The sequence below is a fragment of the Plecotus auritus genome (assembly GCF_963455305.1).
Source record: "Plecotus auritus genome assembly, chromosome: 8".
In the NCBI taxonomy this organism is placed as follows: Eukaryota; Metazoa; Chordata; class Mammalia; order Chiroptera; family Vespertilionidae; genus Plecotus; species Plecotus auritus.
This window is the reverse complement of record NC_137782.1, coordinates 88,751,459-88,773,477: the sequence shown is the minus strand read 5'-3', so window position 1 is coordinate 88,773,477 and position 22,019 is coordinate 88,751,459. Positions and strand designations below refer to the sequence as shown.

At 46.8% G+C, this 22,019-nt stretch overlaps 1 protein-coding gene across 4 annotated transcripts in view; it reads left to right on the top strand.

Annotated features, from left to right (window-relative positions):
• The window catches only part of NFATC2 (nuclear factor of activated T cells 2), a gene marked incomplete at both ends in the record, with an annotated part of 156,933 nt that overhangs the window by 65,723 nt on the left and 69,191 nt on the right, over positions 1-22,019 (top strand). For all 4 annotated transcript variants that reach the window (XM_080684546.1, XM_080684544.1, XM_080684547.1 and 1 more), the window contains 2 exons: positions 10,696-10,898; positions 11,855-12,027. In XM_080684546.1, the coding sequence (XP_080540672.1) occupies positions 10,696-10,898; positions 11,855-12,027 (376 nt within the window). The remainder of the gene's footprint in view (positions 1-10,695; positions 10,899-11,854; positions 12,028-22,019) is intronic.

Sequence of the window (22,019 nt, the reverse complement as noted above, 5' to 3'; positions counted from 1 at the left end):
CTGCAGTGTCATGTGGTGACTCATGGCTGATGCAACCACGTAAAGCAGGGTGGGCGGATAAAGAGTGAAAGGGTGTGGAGTGCCACATTGGGTCACAGCTGGGCACGGCCTCTCCGAGGAGAGGTTTGAATGGAGAGAGGGATGAGCCATGTGGCTATGGGGAAGAACATTCCAAGCAGAGGGAACGCTAAGCATTGAGACCCTGAGGCAGGAGCGTGCCTGGTGTGTGTTGAGGACAAGGCCAGAGTGGCTGCAGTTGAAGGAGGGAGAGGGTGGGCTGGAGATGGAGAAGAGGGAGCCAGATCATATGGGACATTGGCTTTCTGAGTAAGATGCTGTTGGGGGGTTTTGAGCAGAGGAAGCAATAAGATCTAACTTAAATTCTTAAAGATCATTCTAGCTGCTGTGCCAAGGACACTGTACAGGTGGAGGGGCAAGGTGGGCAAGAATGGAAGTGGGGAGACCAGGAAGGAGGCTACTGTGCCAGTCAAGGCAGGAGATGGCCAGTGAGGAGTATACTGCGCAGTCAGGGGAGAGGTGATGGTCGCTTCAACCATATTGGTGGTAATAAGGCTGGTGAGAGCAGTGCGATTCTGGATGGATTCTGAACACTGAGGCACCAAGACTTGCTACTCGACTGGCTGTGGTATGTGGTTTGCTTGGAGTAAGCACCATAGCCTGAACTCAAAGGGAGCCTGCTGGCCCTGTGCCTGCCTTTCCTTTACAGAAGGCCCCCACCTTGGACTCCTGCTCCTGGGGCTCTTGTGAGTGGGTCCTGGGTCTTTTCCTTTCAGAGTGGGATGGAATATTGCACATGCATTTGTACCTTCATTGTTTTAGTTTTCTTTTTTGTGGCCTTTAGAGAAATGTCAAGATTCACTTTCCCCTCTCCACTCTCAGCCCCCAACTTCTGGTCCACTCGGCGGAAATGTCAGCTCAAATGAATGTTTTGCTTTATTTTTTTTACGCTACACATTCAGAAAGTAATTTTTGTGTTGTAGTCCAGGGAACTACGAACTGTGAGCCCCTCCCTGAGAATGATCAAAATCCAGTGGGCATTTTTAAATAGGGCCTGATTTCTACTTATTAATTTTATTTTGGGTTAGACACACACACACACACACACACACACACACACACACACCTTAACACAAATAGATGTATTTGTTCTCATCATTATATTTTGGAGATTATTCTGTATCATTGTGTAAAAGGCTTTCTTGGGGTGCCCCATATGGTTGCCCAGGTTGTTCACTGCACAACTCCAGGGGGTGCCATTCATATTAAATGTCATACTGGCCCCTAGCATATCCATTCCTTTTTATAACAGCATTATATTCCATTATGCGCCATTAGAGACTTACCCAGTACTCTTTTGATGGGCCTTTAGGTTGTTTCCAATCTTTTGCTATTTTAAAGAGTGCTACACTGCCCTAGCCCATTTGGCTCAGTGCATAGCCATAGAGTGTCAGCCTGAAGACCTAAGAGTCCTAGGTTCAATTCTGGTCAAGGGCACATACCTTGGTTGCAGGCTTCTCCCCAGCTAGGGCCCTGGTCAGGGCATGTGCAGGAAGCAATCAATTGATGTGTTTCTCTCCCATCAATATTTCTCTCTTTCTTTCCTTCTCTCTTCCACTCTCTAAAAATCAATGGAAAAAATATCCTGAGGTGAGGATTAAAACAAAGAAACAAACAAACAAACAACAACAAAAGGAGTGCTACACTGAATAACCTAGTCCTTAATTTCTCCCGCACATCTGCCAGGGTGTCCATAAAATAACCTGCTCCCTCGTAGTGGAATTACAACATCTATGGGAGTGTACATTTGTAAATTTGAAAGGTAACTGCAAGATTGCCTGGGTGGCCCCCAGGCTCAGTCTTTTGTTTACATCAGTCCCACAGAGCAGAGCAAGGAAGTGTTCCTCCAGCGTCAGACCCAGCTCAGACCCCTGCTCTGCGGCTTGCTTGGTGGGAGACCTCACATCTTTGAGCCTCAGTTTCCTCTTTTGTAAATCCATAGAACTTTAAGAGAATGGGAAGGCAGACATGCAACAACTAATTGGGTAACTAATTATATCTTGCAATTATGATAAACACAACAAAGAAGACATATTATTGGGAGGTCCTGCCTCATCTGGGAAGCAAGGAAAGATTTTCTGGCAAAATTATATTTGCGCCAAGGCTGCTTCAGTATAAGTAGGAATTAACGAGGACCAAGGCGAGGGAGGAGGTGGAGGGAGGGGGTTGTTCCTGCAAAACCATACACAGGAAAGAATGTGGAGAGGGGTTGGGGGTGTGATGTGGGGCGGAGCCAGATCATGCAGGGCGTTGGAGCCAATGAGAGATGAGAGTGATTGATTGACAGCCGACCGAAGTTTATAAAAGGTCATTCAGGTTCAGGGTGGACAATGGTGGGTAAGGACTGGAGGGGATGCAGGGAAACTTCTGGAGAGAAATGGTGGTAGTTTGGACTCTACCACTTTCATCATGGGAAGAAGTGATGGAGGAGGAGAGAGTGGATTTGAGTGGGCTTAGGCAATAGAATTGACAGGACTCTGAGATGGATCCAATATGGGGATGAGGCAGCAGGAAGTATCAAGAATTAGAATTTTTAATGCAGCTATTAACACATGCTCATTAGATGCATGTGTGTGTGTGTGTGTGTGTGTGTGTGTGTGTGTGTGTGTGTGTGCGCGCACATGCGCACGTGCACGTGTGTGAGGGAAGGGCATGGGGTTGGGGTGGCAGGTATGTTCTGAGACTTTTGTATCTAAAAATACAGGCCGAATCTGGGACCCATGTGCATTTGCACAGATCCTCTGCCCTGTGCCATGTGGCAGTGGGGAGCTGCAGTAAAACACGCCCACGGGCTTTCTTTCAGAGTGAAATCTTTGAGGATGATACCAATTTCCTAATATTCCAAATTCAACAAAAAAAAATGCTACTTAACATTGTTCAAGTTTGATTTTAGTAAGATTCAAAACAGTTTCTTTGACCTGTTGCCATTTTGAAAATCAATCCCACATTTTTGGATGTGGTGGCAGCCCCGTCCATCTGAGAGTGTTTAAAAGGCTCTGAGCAGAGCTGATAGAGAAATTGTTTTCAAGGAAGCATCATTTACAAGAGTTTTCATTGCCATGTAATGAGAAGGTTGAAATAACCTCAATGTCCAACTGCAGGGGTCAATTTAACCTGTGGTCCATAGGATCGAAATGTCAAGACTGGGACCTGGGTGAGGTGCAGTGGGGATGAAGAGGTAGGACAGGGAGGAGGGGGCAAAATTTAAGGCAGCACTTAGTCTTAGGTGCCCACCTTGCATTTGCAAGACCCTGAGAGCCAGTGCCTCCTTAAATCATGCACCTCCCTCACCTTCTGCTAGTCTGAGCCCTGGGAAATACTAGGCTGTCCTTTGAGATTGTCTCATAAAACAAGACTTAATGGCAAGAGGAAATGGTCCTACTATATTGTTAAGTGGAAACAATATGTAAAATAGAATCCCAAATATGTTTCTCCATATGCCTAGAAGGAAAATCTGGAAGGACGTCTACCGAAATACTTACTTTGAGGGAGTCTTTTCTTTATAATTTCCACATTTTTATATTGTCTATTTTTCCTATAATGAATGAACCTTTGTTAACTTTTATAATGAGATGAAGGAAAAGCAAGAATCAACAAACGCGGATGCCCTTTTATCTGTGCTTCAGGATAGGAGGGGGCAGAGCTTGAAGGTGGGGGTGGGGTGGGTCTGACGAGCTGTCTCTGGGACACTGCGACACTGCGGGTCTGAGGTCTGAGACGTTGGCCTCCGGGATGCTCTTGCTGAGCTGGGGGCATGGACTGCAGCCCAGACTTGGGAGAGCTGGCCTTTTTTCTGCGCCGGGTCAGCTGTGACACAGAGGAAGCAAACATCCCCTCATCCCTTGGTCCCACTGATGGCTTTCAAGCTGTAGGTCAGGAGCCAGGCGCTTCACCCCATGGAGCCTCAGCTCTCTCCCCGAGAAGAGGGCTCACCCCTTCCCCCCCTTTCCCCCCCTCCCCCAGCATTGCTGTGCAGATTAAATCACCTCATGATCTGTACCAGAAACATGACTTCCTGGAACCGTGTCAGCAGCCTGGGGAATTACCAGAAGCAGAGAACTTTCTCTCTCTTCTCGGCGGGGCAGGAAGTGGAGCTCTTGAGCTCCTGGTTGCAGCAGCTCCTGCTGCGGCTGGAAGGCGACCTGCTGGCCGCTCCCTTGAGAAGCCTGGAGAGAGGTCCTGGCACCAAGGTCTTCCTAAGATGGGGGCAGCAGGGCGTTGGGGCGCTTGAGGGCAGGTCACGCCATCCCAAGACATGAAGTGGTGTTTGTAAGACCCACCTCACCCATTCTTTGGAGAGACAAGTACTTAGCTCTGTGCTCTTCTGGCGAACCTCCAGAGGCCCTTCCACAATAAGCACACTGAGCTGTCAGAGTCCGGGCAGCTTCTAGCATGTTCTGGGGCCAGGGAGGTGGAGAGCGGCGGGAAGTGTTTTCTTCATGCAGGAGGGCAGGCCTCTCCACCGGCCTCCTTCGCCCAGCATCCAGGCCAGTGTTGGATGCCCACAGTGCCGACTGGAGTCAGTGCCTGGGTTTCGCATGTGTGAGGATGTTTCAGGTTTTTCACTCTGCGGAATCTTCACGTTCATTCTTCGCCTTCCCATTCAGCTCTATAATCTTCCCTCTGTGTACTGATTTGCATCATCCTCTGATGACCAGGAAAATTCTCATTCATGGGCACCTACTGGAGGTCATGCTTTGGGGACTTTCAAAAGTTGTCTTATTTAGGCTTTGAAAGGGCCTGAGGTGTGGGAAGTGATGTCCCTGTTTTATAAGGGTAAATAGGAAGTCAGAGGGGTGGGGTCACTGCTGCGAGGACACAGTGCTTGAGAAGCAAAGCCAGGATGGAGATACACATACGTTCTTCTTTCTACTATCCCACACTCCTCGGTGTCCCCGGGGAGGGGCACTCATCAAGGTGAGGCGGTTCCATCCACTCACATTGTATCAGCTAGTCCAGCTCAACCAGGGACAGCTACTGGCCCAGGAGGCCAGCTATCTATCATCTATCTATCTATTATCTATCTATCTATCTATCTATCTATCTATCTATCTATCTATCATCTATCTCTATCATCTATCATCTATCATCTATCTATCATCTATCTATCATCTATCTATCTCTATCATCTATCATCTATCTATCTATCATCTATCTATCTATCTATCTATCTATCATCTATCTATCTATCTATCTATCTATCTATCATCTATCTCTATCATCTATCATCTATCTATCATCTATCTATCTCTATCATCTATCATCTATCTATCATCTATCTATCTCTATCATCTATCATCTATCTATCTATCATCTATCTATCTATCTCTATCATCTATCATCTATCTATCTATCTATCTATCATCTATCTATCTATCTATCTATCTATCATCTATCTATCATCTATCTATCATCTATCTATCTATCTATCTATCTATCATCTATCATCTATCTATCATCTATCTATCTATCTATCTATCATCTATCTATCTCTATCATCTATCATCTATCTATCTATCTATCTATCATCTATCTATCTATCTATTTATCTATCTATCATCTATATATCTATCATCTATCTATCTATCTATCTATCATCTATCTATCTCTATCATCTATCTATCATCTATCTATCATCTATCTATCTATTATCTATCTACTAAAGGCCCAATGCACGAAGATTTGTGCAAGAATGAGCTTTTCTTCCCCTGGCTGCCGGCACCACTTTTGCTCTGGCCGGAGCGGCCTTTTCCCTCCGGCCCGGAGCTGCCTTTCCGCCTTCCCACGCTGCCTAGAGGCCCGGAGTGGCCGGGGTGGTGCGGAACGCCTGCGATGACGCAAGTGTCCCGCCCCACCCCCCGACCACTGGGCGCCTGCATATGCAAATTAACCCTCCATCTTTGTTGGGTTAATTTGCATACTCCTGATTGGCTGGTGGGCGTCACGAAGGTATGGTCAATTAGCATGTTATTCTTTTATTAGTGTAGATCTATCTATCATCTATCAACTATCTATATAATCTATCTATATTAAATTTATTGGAGTGACATTGGTTAATAGGATCAGATAGGTTTCAAGTGTAGATTTCTGTGATACAGGATCTGCATATTGCATTGTGTGCCCACCACCCATAGTCAAACCATCTTCCATCACCATATTTTAGGCCCCTAGTTACTCCCAACCCCACCCCTTTCCCTCTGGGAACCACCATACTGTTATCTGTGTCTATGAGTTTCAGTTTTATATCCCACATATGAGTGAAATCATATGGTTCTTTGCTTTTTCTGACTTCTTTTGCCTAGCATAATATTCGCAAATGGCAGTATTTCATCTTTTCTTATGGCTGAGTAGTATTTCATTGTATGTATGTACCACATCTTCTTCATCCAGTCCTGTATTGCAGACACTTTGGCAGTTTCCATGTCTTGGCCACCGAGAATAATGCTGCAGTGAACATAGGGGTGCATGTGTCTTTACAAATATATGTTTTCCGGTAGATACCCAGGAGAGGGATTGCTGGGTCATAGGGTAAGTGTGTTCTTCATTTTTGAAGAACCTCCAGACTGTTTTCCATGGTGCTGTCCCAGTCAGCATCCCACCAGCAGTGAATGTGGTTCCTTTCTGAGAGGTGCTTCTTCAAGGAGGGGTTTCTCCCTCAAGCCGCAACCTTATTTACTTGTTTTGGTTGCTGACGGCTGTTTCTTTTCCTCCCTTCATCTCTCTTTCTCTCTCTCTCTCATTAGCAGGAAGAACATTCTTGATCTTATCATTTAGTACTTCTTGTGTTTCCTATGAGGACCCGATATGCACTTTCCAACCCGTAGTCATAGATCAGAGAGCGGGGCCATAGAGCAGATGCAGGGATGTGGAGAGGGTGTGGGATAAGGTGGGGGACTCAGTGCCTGATGGCCCAGCATTCACATCCTGGCTCTCCCTTCTACTAACAGTATTGACTGGGACAAGTTGCCCGACCTTTGCAAGTCTGAGTCCCACCCCCCCCCCCCTGCATAAAATGGGCGCCACCCTACCTAAAGTTGTTGGGATCCTGGTTAACATTGAGTGCAGTGCCTGGACTGAGGGAAGTGCACACTTAGTTGCTGCATTGTTGCTATGGTGACCTTTCATTCAACATGTATATTGGTCACACTGCCAAAATAAACATGGTTCCTATGACCATGGACCTCATGCTCAGATGGGAGAGAGAGATACTAAGCAAACAGACAACTAAGGAGAAAATTTCAGGTGGTAATGAAGCAACTATTCCAGCAGTGTGCTAGTGAATGCTTCATATCCAATTCTCGAGGATATAAAAACGAGCCCAGTTTTTAGCATTTGCCCATTTTTGTGGTGTAAATATTCCCTCCGTGGCTGATTTCAAGCTACCAAAGTGATATCTATTGGCTCTTAAAATTCTTAAAAATTTAACAATTGGCTCTTGCAAGGCTGAAAGCGCTGGCTCCGGCGCTGGATGTATGTAAATAATATCCTGGAAAGACCTGAAGATCTGAGAACGAAATGTGCTGGTGGGAGAGTATCCAAGCAGAGAAGATGGCTGGGCAAAGGCCCGGAGGTGAGAAAGAGCTTGATGTGCTCAGGGAACAGAAGGATGGCTGGTGTTGGCGGGAACCTAACAGGATGGAGGGAGAAGAAGCCAGAGGCTGCGCTGTTGGAAGCCTCACAGACCACGGCACCACATTTCAATTTTATTCTAAGGCCACAGGAAGTCTTTGGAGGGTTGTAAGCTGAGAGTACCTTAGTCTGATTTGCACTTTTAGAAGATCACTGGGCTCATCTTAAAAGACCAGCAAGAGGGCAGTTAGAGGGTAGTGATGGTCACTCCAGGGAGAGGCAATGGTGGCTTGGACTACATGTGCCAGCAGGGGAGGGGACAGAGGTAGCTGGATTCAGGTGGGGCCGTGGGGATGTGACAGATTTTGTCTGCAGGTGTTCCCTGGGTGTTTATCATGAATACACTTCGCCTGCAATTTCTGCTTTTCTGTCGTGGGAGCAGGAAGGAACCTTAGGGCATACAGTCTGTCTACCTACTTATTTCTCCATACGTGAGGCTGTGTTTACCACTTCCTTCTAAATCCAGGAGGCAAGATGAGGAAATATATTTCTCTTGGCTCCAAATGCAAAGCAAAAGCAAAATCTCTTCTCAACACTGCCCTTCTTCCTTTGATTTTTGTCACTGATAACAGCGCCCTATTCTTCCTTGTGCGTGGGGGAGAAAGATAAGAGGCTCTGCCCTGGGTTTCCGTCTTTGCCCCAGGGTGCCTCTTGGGTGTGGATCAGACACCTATGTAAATGCCATGGGCATCGGCCTAGCAGATTACAAAAAAGGTGGTCCTCTGGCTCTGCTCCACTTCCAGCCTGTGTCTTGATATAGTTTTTAGAAGTGGACGAGAGAATGCCATCTTTCTAAGCTGGCATTGTCCAATGGAACTTTTCTCGATGACGGAAATGTTCACTGTCTGAGCTATCCACTACCGTGGCCATTGGCCACTTGTGGCTATGCACCAATTGACATGTGCAATGGAGTTGCCAAATTTTCAAATTTGTTTAAGCTTTGTATGGACAGCACAATGCTAGACCATGGGTGATTATCCGTTGGATCTTTGCTTTTTGGCAGCTGACTGGAGATCCTGCTGAAATTCTGTAGAACGTTATGGAAGGGCGGGATCTTAGTGAGCGGTCACTGGTCATAGTTCCCCTCAATTTGCAGAGAGAGGCACAGAGGATTAAATGATTTGCCCAGCATGTCTCAGCTCGGGAGTGGAAGACAGGAACCCATCTTCATGTTAATTTTCACAAGTTTCCAGAAATGCATCCTTCCTATAACATTGTGAATAAATTTAAATTCCTCTGACCACCTTCTCAGTCTTGATCTCCTCCTCCATCCTTAGAACTGATCATGGTGTGGTCACTTTGGAGTTCATCCTTCTCCATATTTTCCTATTCTATTTACGTGTATATAAATGGGTGGATTGAAAGCATTCAGCATTTTTAAAATAAGTTTTATCACACTATCCATTTTTTTCTACAAATTGCTTTTCTCGTTCAACAGTATGTCTTAGATCTTTCTGGATCTGTCCAGAGATTGCTACCTTATATGTATTTTTAATTGCTGCAGTCTTTCATAGCCTGGTTGTGTCATATTGCTCATAACCCTATTATATGACTAATTGTTTATTGCTCCTTATTTTTATAGTAAACATGTTTGTGCATATCTCCTGCATGCACAATATTTCTTCTAGAAATATTGAGAAATGAAATTCCTGGGTCATAGGGAATATGTATTTTTAATTTTAGTAGTTGTTACTCTAATACTCGTTAACATGGTTATACCAGTTTATATCCTATCAGCTGCATGACAGCGCCTGTGTCTCCATAGGCTGCGAAACACCTGATATGATCAAATATTTACTTGCGGGTCAACCTAACAGGTGAAAAATGGATCTCATGGTTGTTTAATTTGCATTTTCCTATTTATAAGTCAAATTAAACATCTTTTCTATGCTAATGGCTACTTGTTTTTCTGCGAATTGCCTATTCAAATCTCTTGCTCATTTTTTCTTTTCCTTTTAAGTTTTATTAATTCATTCAGCAAATATATGCTAGGATGTAAACCATATGCCCAGCATTATTTTAGATGCTAGAGATTTTGTGGCAAGTTGCAAAAACAGACATTCCTGCCCTCAAAGAGGTGGTAGTCTAGGTGTGGGGGAAAGCTCTAAGTGAAAGGAATTGAGGAAATGTGTCTTTTGTTAGATGGGACGAAGAGAAGCAGAAGGAGATAGGGAGAGACACTGGGGTGGGACTCTGCGTTAAATAGGGCACCTGGGAATCTCGTCCTTGACTTACTCACTTGTAGGCATTCTTCATATAATCTGTGTCCTAGTCCTTTGTCTATCATATGTTGTACATATTTTCTTCCAGTCTTTCATTTTCTTTTGTCTTAGATCAGTGATTCTCAACCTTTTTAATGCTGCGACCCAGGTTGAGAACCTGCGACCCACAGGTTGAGAACTGCTAGCAGGGTCACCTAAGACCATCGGAAGACACAGATATTTACATTGCGATTCATTAACAGTAGCAAAATTACAGTTATGAAGTAGCAACGAAAATAATTTTATGGTTGGGGGTCACCACAACATGAGGAGCTGTATTAAAGGGTCGCGGCATTAAAAAGGTTGAGAACCACTATCTTAGATGATGGTACTTTTGCCTTGCTCATTCTTTTTATTTATTTATTACAAAATCAAACTTGTTGGTTGCAATCAGGCATTAAAAAGTGAAAGTTCCTTCTTTCCAGACAACCATTGTCAAGAGCACGGGCTTGTCTCCTCTGATTACTTTCTATCCTCACTACCAGCCCCCAACTGCCACGTAAGCATACTCTTTGGCTGTTTCTTAATAAATGTCGTTTATTGACGCAGTCCCTCTAGCTAGACTCAAGGTCGCTTCCAGGTCTCCATTCCCCGAGATAAGACAGTGATCCTGTGCTCTTTCTCTTGCCCAGGAGTTTCTCGGATCCTTCTGTTTGTTGGACCGCAGCCTCCACACCCTGTGCATCACTGGAGCTGCCATAATCTGATTTTGTGTTCTTTCCCCCAGCTCCACGGCTACATGGAAAACAAGCCCCTGGGGCTTCAGATCTTCATTGGGACGGCCGATGAGCGGATCCTTAAACCCCACGCCTTCTACCAGGTGCACCGGATCACGGGAAAAACTGTCACCACCACCAGCTACGAGAAGATCGTCGGCAACACGAAAGTCCTGGAGATCCCGCTGGAGCCAAAAAACAACATGAGAGCGACGTAAGGGCTGGGGCTGAGGGCGGTGGGTCGTTATGGGAATGAGTAGGGCCGAGTGGCAGGGTTTGGGAGAGGGGCTCCCTGGGGCTGATGGGAGCAGCCGGGGATGGTGGTTCCCAGTCTGTGATGGACCCAGAGCGATTACTGTTTTAAAGTTTCTATTTTAAAAGTCCTTTACCTAGATACTGTTCATGGGTTTTACTTATGCATCTTTGGGGTATGTTGGTTGGGATGAGACTAAATTCATTTACATTAAAAATTTTATTAGACCTAAAGAAAATTATTAAGTAATGGTAGGTCAAAACTCACCAAGTCATTTGCATGTGGCTAAAATTTGGGAATCATTGCACCATGTATTAGAGTTGAAAAAACTTTTTATTAGAAATAAATCTCAAACATACTGGGAAACTTCAAGAAACAAAGAACTCCTCTCCAGTATATTGTTCACTCAGATTTGCCAATTGTTAACTTTTTTCGCATTTGCTTGATCACTCCCCATTTTTTCCTGAAGTTAGTTGCAGAAATCATGCCTTTTGACTTTTTAAATACGTCCGCACCCATATCCTAAGAACAAGAATGCATTCTTCCATGGCTACAGCGCATTTATCAAATTCAAGGTGTTAATGCTGATACACCGCTGTTATCTATTGGGTAGTCCAGAAGCAATTTTCGCCAGTTGCGTGTCTGAGTTTTTCAGATACTTTTGAGAGTCGAAAAGTTGGCATGAAAAATCTCACTAGAGAAGTCATTTCCCCTGGGGAGTTTCTCTAATTACTTTATAAGTATTTTACTCCCTTCTCCGTATAAATCCCTGGCTGAAATATTTATCAGTGTATTGCAGTTTCTTCCCGTGTTTGGCTGTAGAATTATTTGGCTTACCTGGCGAAGGTGGCTTTGTGGGTGATCTTCCCTGCTCGCTAAGATGGTTGGCTGTAAATGGGGTTTTCATCCTCTGGCAGCATCGACTGCGCGGGCATCCTGAAGCTGAGAAACGCTGACATTGAGCTGCGCAAAGGCGAGACGGACATCGGCAGGAAGAACACGCGGGTGAGGCTGGTGTTCCGGGTGCACATTCCCGAGGCCAGTGGGAGGATCGTCTCCCTGCAGACAGCGTCGAACCCCATCGAGTGCTGTAAGTTGGGCTCTGGGTAGGGTCGGTTTTTGGAATAGACTGTATGTGACACCCCCTCTTCCCCCCTCCCCTCTGCAAGGCACTCTGGGCCAGGTACCCTGCAAAAATCACAGGACCCACAAGGATCAAGAGTGGGCCCCAGATGACCAAAGGGGCTGGAGCCAGAGCATATTTAAGGGCTTCTCTCTGCTTCTATTTACTTGTGGAGGGTTTTGCGGCCTCACAGGAAATTAAAAAATAATACGGCTACTGAGTAGCCCACAGCTTTGTTTAGAAGATTGGAGATGTATAAATGTTCTGGTTTTTAAAACGGTTAGATGGAGTTGGAGTGAGTTCATCATACATTGTGTCCTCTTCTTTTCCTCTTTTTTCTTTCAATAAGAATAATGATGATATGACAGTGGCTCTTGCCTATTGAGCTTGTTGAATACTAACAGCAATCCTTGGTAATGGCTGGTGTCACAATGCACATTTCACAGAAGAGGAGGGAGAGAGATGAGGGGTAGGGTAACACAACGCAAACGTGGCAGGGTGGCGATTGAACAGGAGCTTTGGCACCCAGGAGCCATGCTCCCCCATCACCCTAAGCCCATCCCTGTGTGTTTACTGAGAATCCACTTGATCTCCGGTGTGATGCCGGGGACCTGCAAATGAGCAAGATGTTTTCTCTGTCCTCCATGAGCTGACATTCTGGTGGATGTAAAGATGCCCAAGCAAAGATGCAGGAGGTTGTCAGGATCCAGTATGCAGTGGCCACGCTCTGCCATGTGGAAGGGCTCTGGGCAGAACCCTGGCTCATTTCTACCAGGCTTTGAAAGAGGCAGCTACTTGGAGCTCACTCTTAGGCACTTTCTGCAAGTTTTGTTGTTGGTTTTGCAATTAGATGGGACAAAGCTTATTGTTTGTTCAGTTTTTGAGAGTTTAGAAATCATTTTTAAAAGCATAAAGAAGAAACAAAGTAACCGTTTTTTTTTCCAGAAACAAAGGCCATTTATATAATTTTTTTTAGCCTCTTCTCAGAATATTTTTTATGTTGTGATAATCATGTTCTATATTCAATTACATTTCAGGACTTTTTCTTGGGCATTTTACCATATCTAGGGGTAAAAAAATTGCTTTTCTACAGAAGCCAGGGAAGTGATGGACATGAGTCAAGTGGGTTAGGTGGACAACAATCAGGAGTGGTGGAGACCAGGGACCAGGATGGCGCTTCCCATCTAAATAGACTGTTGTTACTCGACTCAGGCCAGAATGTCCATGTGGGAATATGACTCGGTGTGGCCACATCGTCCGACTTTTTAAGATAAACCAAAGTCTCCTGATTTTTAAAAAGCAGCACCAAATTAAAAATACTTTATGGATCAGATAAAACCTGTGCAGGGCTTTGATTAATCGTAGGTAGTCTTAATCAGATACTAATGAATAAAGGGCAAACATGACTATTTTATGCAGAAAGGGCTGAGGAAGACTAGCCCTTAGGAGTAGAAGCCAGCAAGGAGAGAGGCTGGACCCTCTGTGGGAGAGAAGCCAGCCCTTGGTCTTGGTTGGTCTTTGGAAGGAGGTGAAAGAGCCCCTGCCAGCCTGGGGGGTCAAGATGAGGAACGGGCCGAATATGGTGGTGAGTCTGTGCTCTGATGCTAGAAGAGAGAAACCCAACAGGAGGCCTCAAGGGAAGACAAGTGTTGAAAAACATATCTCAGAAACATTGGAATTCCCCTTCTTTACCCAGCAGCCCCAACCCCTGTCCTCTGAGTGCTAGTCATGGTGGCTGCCCCACCACAGCCTCGGTTTTGAACATCTGAAGATGTTTTGGGAAGGAAACTCAGGCTCTTCCTCTGTGAGTTGGGCTTTGAGAAGATAAGGACGCCCCTTTCTGGCAAGTGACTCACTGTCCTGGATGGGGCTGTGGTTAGTAGCAAGGTGGGAAGCAGGAGGACTCAGGAAGGGCCACACACAGGGTTCCTCAAGTCAACGTATCTCCTGTTGGTCTGAGACTTTCCCGATCATCACCCAACCACAAGCACCTCCCTTGAGATCTTCCGGGCATGGTAAAGTTGTTTGCACCTTGAATGTCGGCTATTTTTCTTTTCTTTTAAGAAAGCATTTGGCTGATTCAACTACCTTGCTTTGAGAGATAAGGAAACAGACTTTCTTGGTAAAGTGATTCACTCATTTTTATTCATAGGGGGCAAATTCAGAGTCTCCAGCTTCCTAATCTATGAAATACCTTCTTCTTTTGGTTTCTGTGACACCACTCTTTCTTGCAATGCCAAATTGAGCTACCAATTGGCCACTATCCCTCTCACCAAGAATATTTCACTATTTTTATTTCCTTCTTTGTTCTAAAATCCTAGACCAGTCCCTGGTAGATTTATAAATATGTATTGAGCAATTGACTTACCATGTGAAACTTCAGGAGATATTCCAGAAATATTTATTGACAATTAGTTCATCACATGTATTGGCACAGTGTGTGTGTGCAAGAACTATTTATTGACTGATTGACTTTGTGTGTAGTCCTTGGGGAGGGTGCGTGGGTAAGAAAAACACTCAGTGGGCTGGGACCTATTTGTAAGGCTAACTTATTTACTTTGGAGGTGCCTTTTATGTAACATCAGAGGGATCGAGGGTAAGTTCTCAGATTCTGGTAGAAAAAAACTTGAACAAACTACTGGAGGCCACTGCATGGAAGGTGGACCTATTTGCTAGATGTGCCAAGTCCTTATACTAGTATGTACCTACAGGCCAGCATGCCAGAGGTCAAGTCTCACCTTTGCACAGATGGGCACCTCATATGTCTAGTCTTCTGTTTCCACATCTTCCGTGTTGCCAAGGTGATACTTTTAGTTCCTCCCTTGTTCTCAGAAGAGTATTTTGAACCTGCTCCAGTCTTCTTAGCTCTGGACACCGCCTTCACCTGTTCCCACTCCAGGCAGCTAGCAGTGCCTCCCACGGCTCCAAGAACATGGGAGAGGTCAGAGGGGCACACCCTCATCTTCCCCAGCAACAAGCCTACCCACAGATCGCAGCCCTGGGCCTGTCCTCCTCCAGTCGCCTTGAGACGGGACACTTCTCCTCCTCACACGGGACTCCTCAGTGTCCTCAGCTCCAGCTCCAAGTTCCCTGTGGGGGTTGAGCCCTTGCTTCCCTCTTGTCTGAGTGTCCCAGGGCTGACATAACCAATTGCCACCACCTGGGAGGCTGACAACAACAAAAATTTATTCTGTCACAGATCTGGAGGCGAGAAGCCCAAAATCAAGGTGTGGCAGGGTGGTTCCTCCTGGCGGCTCTGAGGGAGAATTTGCGCCAGGCCTCGCTCCCAGCTCCTAGAGGTGGCCGGCAGCCGCATCACTTGATCACCTCCGTTCACAGGGCCTTCTTCTCAGTGTCCTTTTCTGTCTCTCCCAAGGACACTCGCATTGGATTTAGGGCCCACCTTAATCCTGATGGCTTCATGTCCATCCTCTCCTTATTCACATCTTCAAAGGCCCTCTTCACAAGAGATCACATCCTGAGGTTCTGGGTGAACAGGAAGTTTTGGTGGGGGCTCTTCACCCACGACACCTCCTCGGCAACATTTCTTGACTCTACTTTCCTCTCTGGTCCACAGTTCCCCAGCCCACTGGCATCCTTCTGTGACTTGCAGGCTTTCAACGACTCTGTCGCCTCCATCCAGAACACTGGTTTTCAAACTTGGAAGCAGAGGGACCCCGGGGATTTGGGGGTGTGGCAAAGTTTAAGACCCACTGACCTTGATGTCCCCCTCCCCCGCCCCACACCTCCTTCCATCAATTGATTAACTCCTTCTTATCTGAGGTCCCTGGATGGATGGCCCCTTGAGGAGGAAGCTTGCTGCTTGCTCTGGTCTCGCAGGGTAGGGCCCAGCAGGTGTTAGCCAGGGCCTGGCACATAGCAGCCATCTCTAGAATGTTGGTTAAAAAAAAAAATGAAAACAAGCATCTCTGGGCTGCCTGGCTGGAGAGAAAGGCAGCAATGAGCTGTAACAGAGATGACCATAGTGCAGATCCTTCCGTGAGAACCTCCCTGACGGTCCTCTGCCAAGGGGTCTCTGTGTTCATCGCATTTCAGAAAACACCCAAAGCAATTTCCCACCAAGCCCTGTGCAGCACGTGAATCCACTCTCTGAATTTTGCAGGAATTGGGGGCAGATCTGGGGCATGGACTAAAAAAATGGATTTCTCCCTTGGTCTTTTCAAGCTATCCACATAAGTACATTTCGATATGGGATAATTAAGGGACAATAAATTGCACAGGTTGTAAGGCTTCAGTTCAGTGGTTTTAGACAAATGTATGTCCCTGTGTAAACACCACTCAAAGCAAGACAGAGAGCATGTTCCCTACCCTTGAACGTTCCCTGGTACCTGCGGTCATTGCCACCCCCTAGCCCCCGCCCCCCTAGGCCCCCGTGGCTCTGATTTCCATCAGCATAGATTAGCTCTCCCTGTTCTAGAACTTCATATAATGGGATTATGCAGTATGCGCTTTCTGTGTGCGGCCGTTTGTGCTCAGCCCGACGCCTTTGTGATCCGTCGCTGTGACTGCGTGAACAGTACTGGATTGTATGAATGTAACAATTGTTTACTTACCATTGATAGACATTTGGGTTGTTTCTGGGGTTTGAGTACGACAGATAAGGCTGCTATGAACAGTCTAGTTCAAGGCCTTTTGTGGACAAATGGTTTCATTTCCCTGGGGAAAGTGTATGCTTCAATTTTTGTATTTTCACTCTGTACAAGAGTGTGTGAGAGTTCCACGTCCTCACTAATATTTGATTTTGATAGTATTTTCAATTGCAGCCATTCTGGTGAGTGTAAAATGGCATCTCCTTGTGCATAAGGCATAATTTGCATAATTTGAATTTCCCTAATGACTAATGATTCTGAGGCCCAATCTGTGCACTTGTTGGCTGCCTATATGTCTTCTTTGGAAAGGTGACTGTCAAGAGCTTTTGCCCATTTTCTGTTTTGGGTTTTTTTTTGTTTTTTGTTTTTTTTTGGTATTTTGGAGAGTCCTTTGTCAGATCTATGTATTATGAACATTTCCCCCAATCTGTGGCTTGTCTATTACTTTTCTTAATTGTGTCTTATTAGGAGCATCAGTATTTTATTTTGATGAAGTCTGATATGCCATTTTGTTTTGGGTTTAGTGCTTTTTGTGTACCCCCAGGAAATCTCTGTCTCTCCGAGGGTAGCAAAGGTATTCTCTCTTTTCTTCTAGAAGCTTTTTGATTCTGGCATTTAGGTTTAGGGGTATGATTTGACTCAGATAAATTTTTGCATATGGTGTGAGGCGGGGGCCAGGTCCATTGTTTAGGGTGGTGGTTGGTAGTGTGAGCCTGGGTTCAAATCCTGCCTCTGCCACTTACTGGCTGTTTAGTCCTGGGGAAGTTACTGAACACTCTGGGCCTCAGTTTCCTCATTTATAAAATGGGAATAGTAACAGTACCTATGTTATCCCAATAGAATAACCTCACCTCTCTTGTGGCGTGTCTCAGACTTTCCTGCTTGCAGCCCTCCCGTAGCTTTGCAAAGCAGACTTGACATATCTGGCTGCCCCTTTGTCACTGTTGAGAGACCAGGGCAGGCGGCAGGAGACAGGTGTGGGAGTTTAACAAACGCCAATTGTTTCAGGTAAGCTGGCAGCTTGCAGCACGCCCTGCTGCTAAAAAAGAATCCAGGTGGTTATCTGGCCTGTGCAGTGGGTCGGCTGCAGGCGATAGCAGGGGAGTTGGGTTTGGGGCCAGGAGCCCAGGACTGGGGTGGCTTTTCTGCCGATTAGTGTGGTTACCTGGCCATATGGTTATGGCCCTTCCCTGAGCTAGCTGTGCAGGGGCAGGGAGGGCAGAACCACCCTTTATGGAAGAGCTTGGATGTGCCTTGCTGTTTCATGTTAACGTGCTTCATCCTCACCATAGTCTCAGAAGACTCACCCGTTCATTCAGAAATATGAATTGGGCACCGACTTGTGCCGGTGAGTGTTTGGGGCACAAAATGCTGCCTTCTTGGAGCTCACATTCCAGCAGGTAGAGCTTCAGAAGGGTTAGGCCAGTGGTCGGCAAACTCATTAGTCAACAGAGCCAAATATCAACAGTACAATGATTGAAATTTCTTTTGAGAGCCAAATTTTTTTAACTTAAACTTCTTCTAACGCCACTTCTTCAAAATAGACTCGCCCAGGCCGTGGTATTTTGTGGAAGAGCCACACTCAAGGGGCCAAAGAGCCGCATGTGGCTCGTGAGCCGCAGTTTGCCAACCACTGGGTTAGGCGATTTGCTACGGTCACTCACCTGGCCAAGGACGGGGCAGAGAGCTCCAGGTCTCTGTCCAGGCTCCTGGGTTTTCAGTCAGATGGGGATTCGTGGGGCCCTCAGGAAGGGCTGTTATGTGGAGATTTGTGGGCTATTCTGAAGGGGCTGCCTGTTAGCGCGTTCAAACAGGATAGTGATTCTCTGATCAGGAGAGAGAAGCAATAGCTCCTGCTCAGGACCTGTGCTGTGTGGATCGGAGGAGATGACCGGCCAGGCTAGCTGGAGGTGTTACTGCTCCACTTTCCTTTCCTTTCCTTTCCTTTCCTTTCCTTTCCTTTCCTTTCCTTTCCTTTCCTTTCCTTTCCTTTCCTTTCCTTTCCTTTCCTTTCCTTTCCTTTCCTTTCCTTTCCTTTCCTTTCCTTTCCTTTCCTTTCCTTTCCTTTCTTTCTTTCTTTCTTTCTTTCTTTCTTTCTTTCTGAGAGTGGAAGAGAGAGGGAAAGACAGAGAGAAGCATCAAAGTGAGAGAAACACATTGATTGGTTGTCTCCTGCATAAGCCCAGACCAAGGCCCAGGAGGAGCCTGCAATCAAGGTATGTGCCCTTGGCTGGAATTGAACCTGGGACCCTTTGGTCCGCAGGCCGATGCTCTATCCACTGAGCCAATCCGGCTAGGGCTTACTGCTCCACTTTCCATGAGGAAGCTGAGGTCCCACACAGTCCAGAGCTATCAGGTAGTCTCGTGCACTGTGCACCCCATTTATGCACCCCGCACCCCACTCCCACTCCCATGGTTCATCCTCACAGAGGTAAACCCTGCACTCAGCGAGAATTGGCTTCCTCTGTCCCAACCTCCCACTTACAGGGAAGACCCAGGAATGGCCAGGGCGGGGTCCTCAAGGCCTTGGGGGCTGGTCTGCTGGCCCTGCTCACGGCCCCTCCTAGGCGAGGCCTGAGTCAGCACCGTATCCTGGGCCAGGCCAGGCTCAGCAGGGCCAGGCTCACAGCCAAGGACAGGGGCCTGATGAGGAGACAAGACAGGTTTACAGCAGCTGAGCGCCTTGGCCAGGAGTGGTGAGTGCTGAGCCAGCAGGAGACGGCGGGAGGACCCTTCTCGCCTGGCTGGGCTGGCCGGCCGCTTTCCCACTGGGTCCTTGTCCATTTTACTAAAAAGGGGCCCCTTGAGGTGGTGGAATCCCACCGTCTGGGTCTAGATCCCGCCTGTCCGCCTGACTTGGCTGTGAGGTCTCAGACATATCCCTTTTCCTCTGGGAAACTCAGCTCCGAAATGGGAATAATCCGTGCTTTGTGACCTTCTGAAGTCTAGCAATAAAAATAAACATAACAGTCACTGAGCCCTGACAAGGTGCCACATGCTTCCTATGCATTAGCTCATTTAATCTGCAAATGGCCCTCTGAGGTGGGACCATGACTTTTCCCATTTTATAGAAAAAAACAACAAAAAAACAGGCACAGATTAAGTGACTTGCCCAAGATCCCAAAGCTAGGATGTCATCGAGCTGGGCTTTGAACTTGGCCAGTTACATGGCAGCATCCATGCCTTTACCCACCCCCCTAAGTTGCCCACCCCTCCCCCGTGCGTGTTTTACAACATAAACCAAAACGTATATGTGAGGTGCCTGGGCGCTGAGGCCTGTCGATGGCGACTGTAATTATTTGCCGTTATTTGCAGAACCCACCCACTCTGCATAGACGAGTTTTCCCGACCAGCCTCTCCCGTCTCTCCTGAGGTCCTTGTGAGATTGTAATTCTTGGCCACGCACCCCTGTGACTGAGCGGACTGCAGACAGTCAGGCAGTAATGTCCCTGTTCCAGGCCACCCCAGCCAGCCCGGAGGACCCCGCGCCGTGTCACTCTTCCTCGGGGAGCCTGGCTGCTGCGGCTCTGCTCCCCGTCAGCCACTGTTGCCAGTGAAAGTAAACACCCAAACTGGTTAAACCAACAGCGCCCTGTTGATTCAGAGCTCATAAAACACAGGAACCCCAGGCCGCTTTATGACGTGCCAGAATCCGGGGGCAGGAGGGAAGCCTGGGGAAGTCTCCTGGCGAGGGCCACCTCCAAGCTCCAGCTGCCACGGGTGAGCCCGGGCCCGCAGGATGCCTTTACAAGGGCGGCCCCTGATTGGGTGAGAACGTGGCAGGGGGTGTGGGCTGGATGGACTGGAATATCTGACAGCTGAAAAGCCGAGTGGGTGTCGGCGGGGGCTGCTGGGGGTGGCAGCGCAGGCCCGGGAGGCCCAGTGGCTTCCTGAGAGCCCTCCCACAGGCCCTGGATGGTGTCACCCCAATTAGCAGCCATAGGTGTTAGAGGTTGCATCAGAGAGAGAGAGGGAAGTGGACCCCGGGAGGGTAAATTTGGTTGCTGTTTGCTGCTCCTCGGTTCCTCTTTCGGAGGCTAATTGGGTTCGTTTGCTTTGCCTCTGGGCTTTCTCAGGATGCCAGGCCTCCCCTGGAGGAGGTCCCCTTGTCCTCAGGTGTCCTTTTAAGTGAGGAACTTGGCTCTCAAGCAAATGTGGGTAACAAGTCACCTGGAAAGATTGTTAAAATGCAAATGCAAATGTCCAGCCTCGTCTAGGAGATTTGAGAGCAGTGGGTCAGGAAGTGGCCCGGTGTCCGCGTGTTCATTAAGCGCCTCCCCAGCCAGGCGATTCTGTTGCCGGTGGCCTGGGAACCTCACTTTGAGAAATGCTAACAATTGGGGCCAAGAAACCGGGTTATGGTTTGGGATCCACCAAGACCAACGGTAACGAGCGCAGTCATATGTGTGAACGCGTGGATGTGGTCAGCACATATTTGGTGAAATACACAACGTAAGACAACAACACCTAGCCAGTGCCAACCACATAGAAACTGCCCAAGAAACGATGGCGTTTGGTCTGGTTGAACTTGTTGGCCCATATTTAATGAACAAAACACACTTTTTGTGAAGTTTCCCTTTTAATGCTGACCACAACCTGTGGGTGGGTCTGTTAACGATCCCCTTTTTCAGATGGGAACACTGAGGGTGAGAGTTGGGAAGGACCCATCTAAGGATCACATCGTGGGGGACTTGAGTGGGACTGAGATGTGTCCAACACAACAGCCTCCACCTGGTGGGAGCTGCCCCTCGATGAGGCGAGTTCTGAGCATCTCTTTGCTGTCTGTGAAATGGTACTAATTGCGGTTTCCTTGATTAAGGGTTTAAAAAGATCCCAAGTGGGCAAACGTTTTGAAAATGAGCAAGAAAGAGGCATTTTGAAAGTAAATGAGAGTAAAGACTGATTTCTTGAGTGGTAACTGTGTTTTTGGTCTTACATTACCTATATGTATTTTTAATTGTAGTAAAACACACATAACACAAATTTTACCATTTTAACCATTTTAAAATAGGAGTTCAGTGGCACTGAGTACATTCACAGTATTGTACAGCTGCCACCATGATCTGGTTCCACAACTTTTTTATGACCCCAAAAAGAAACCCCGTACCCATTAGCAGACACTCCCCAGCCCCGGCACCCACCAATCTGCTTTCTGTCCCTATGGATTTGCCTCTTCTGAACATTTCATATAAATGGGATCATATAGTATGTGTCCTTTTGTGTTTGGCTCCTGCAATTCAGCATAATGTTTTCAAGGTTCATCCATGCTGCAGCCTGTATCAGTACTTCATTCCTCTTTATGGCTGAGTAATATCTGTGTACAATAGACCACATTTTGTTTATCCATTC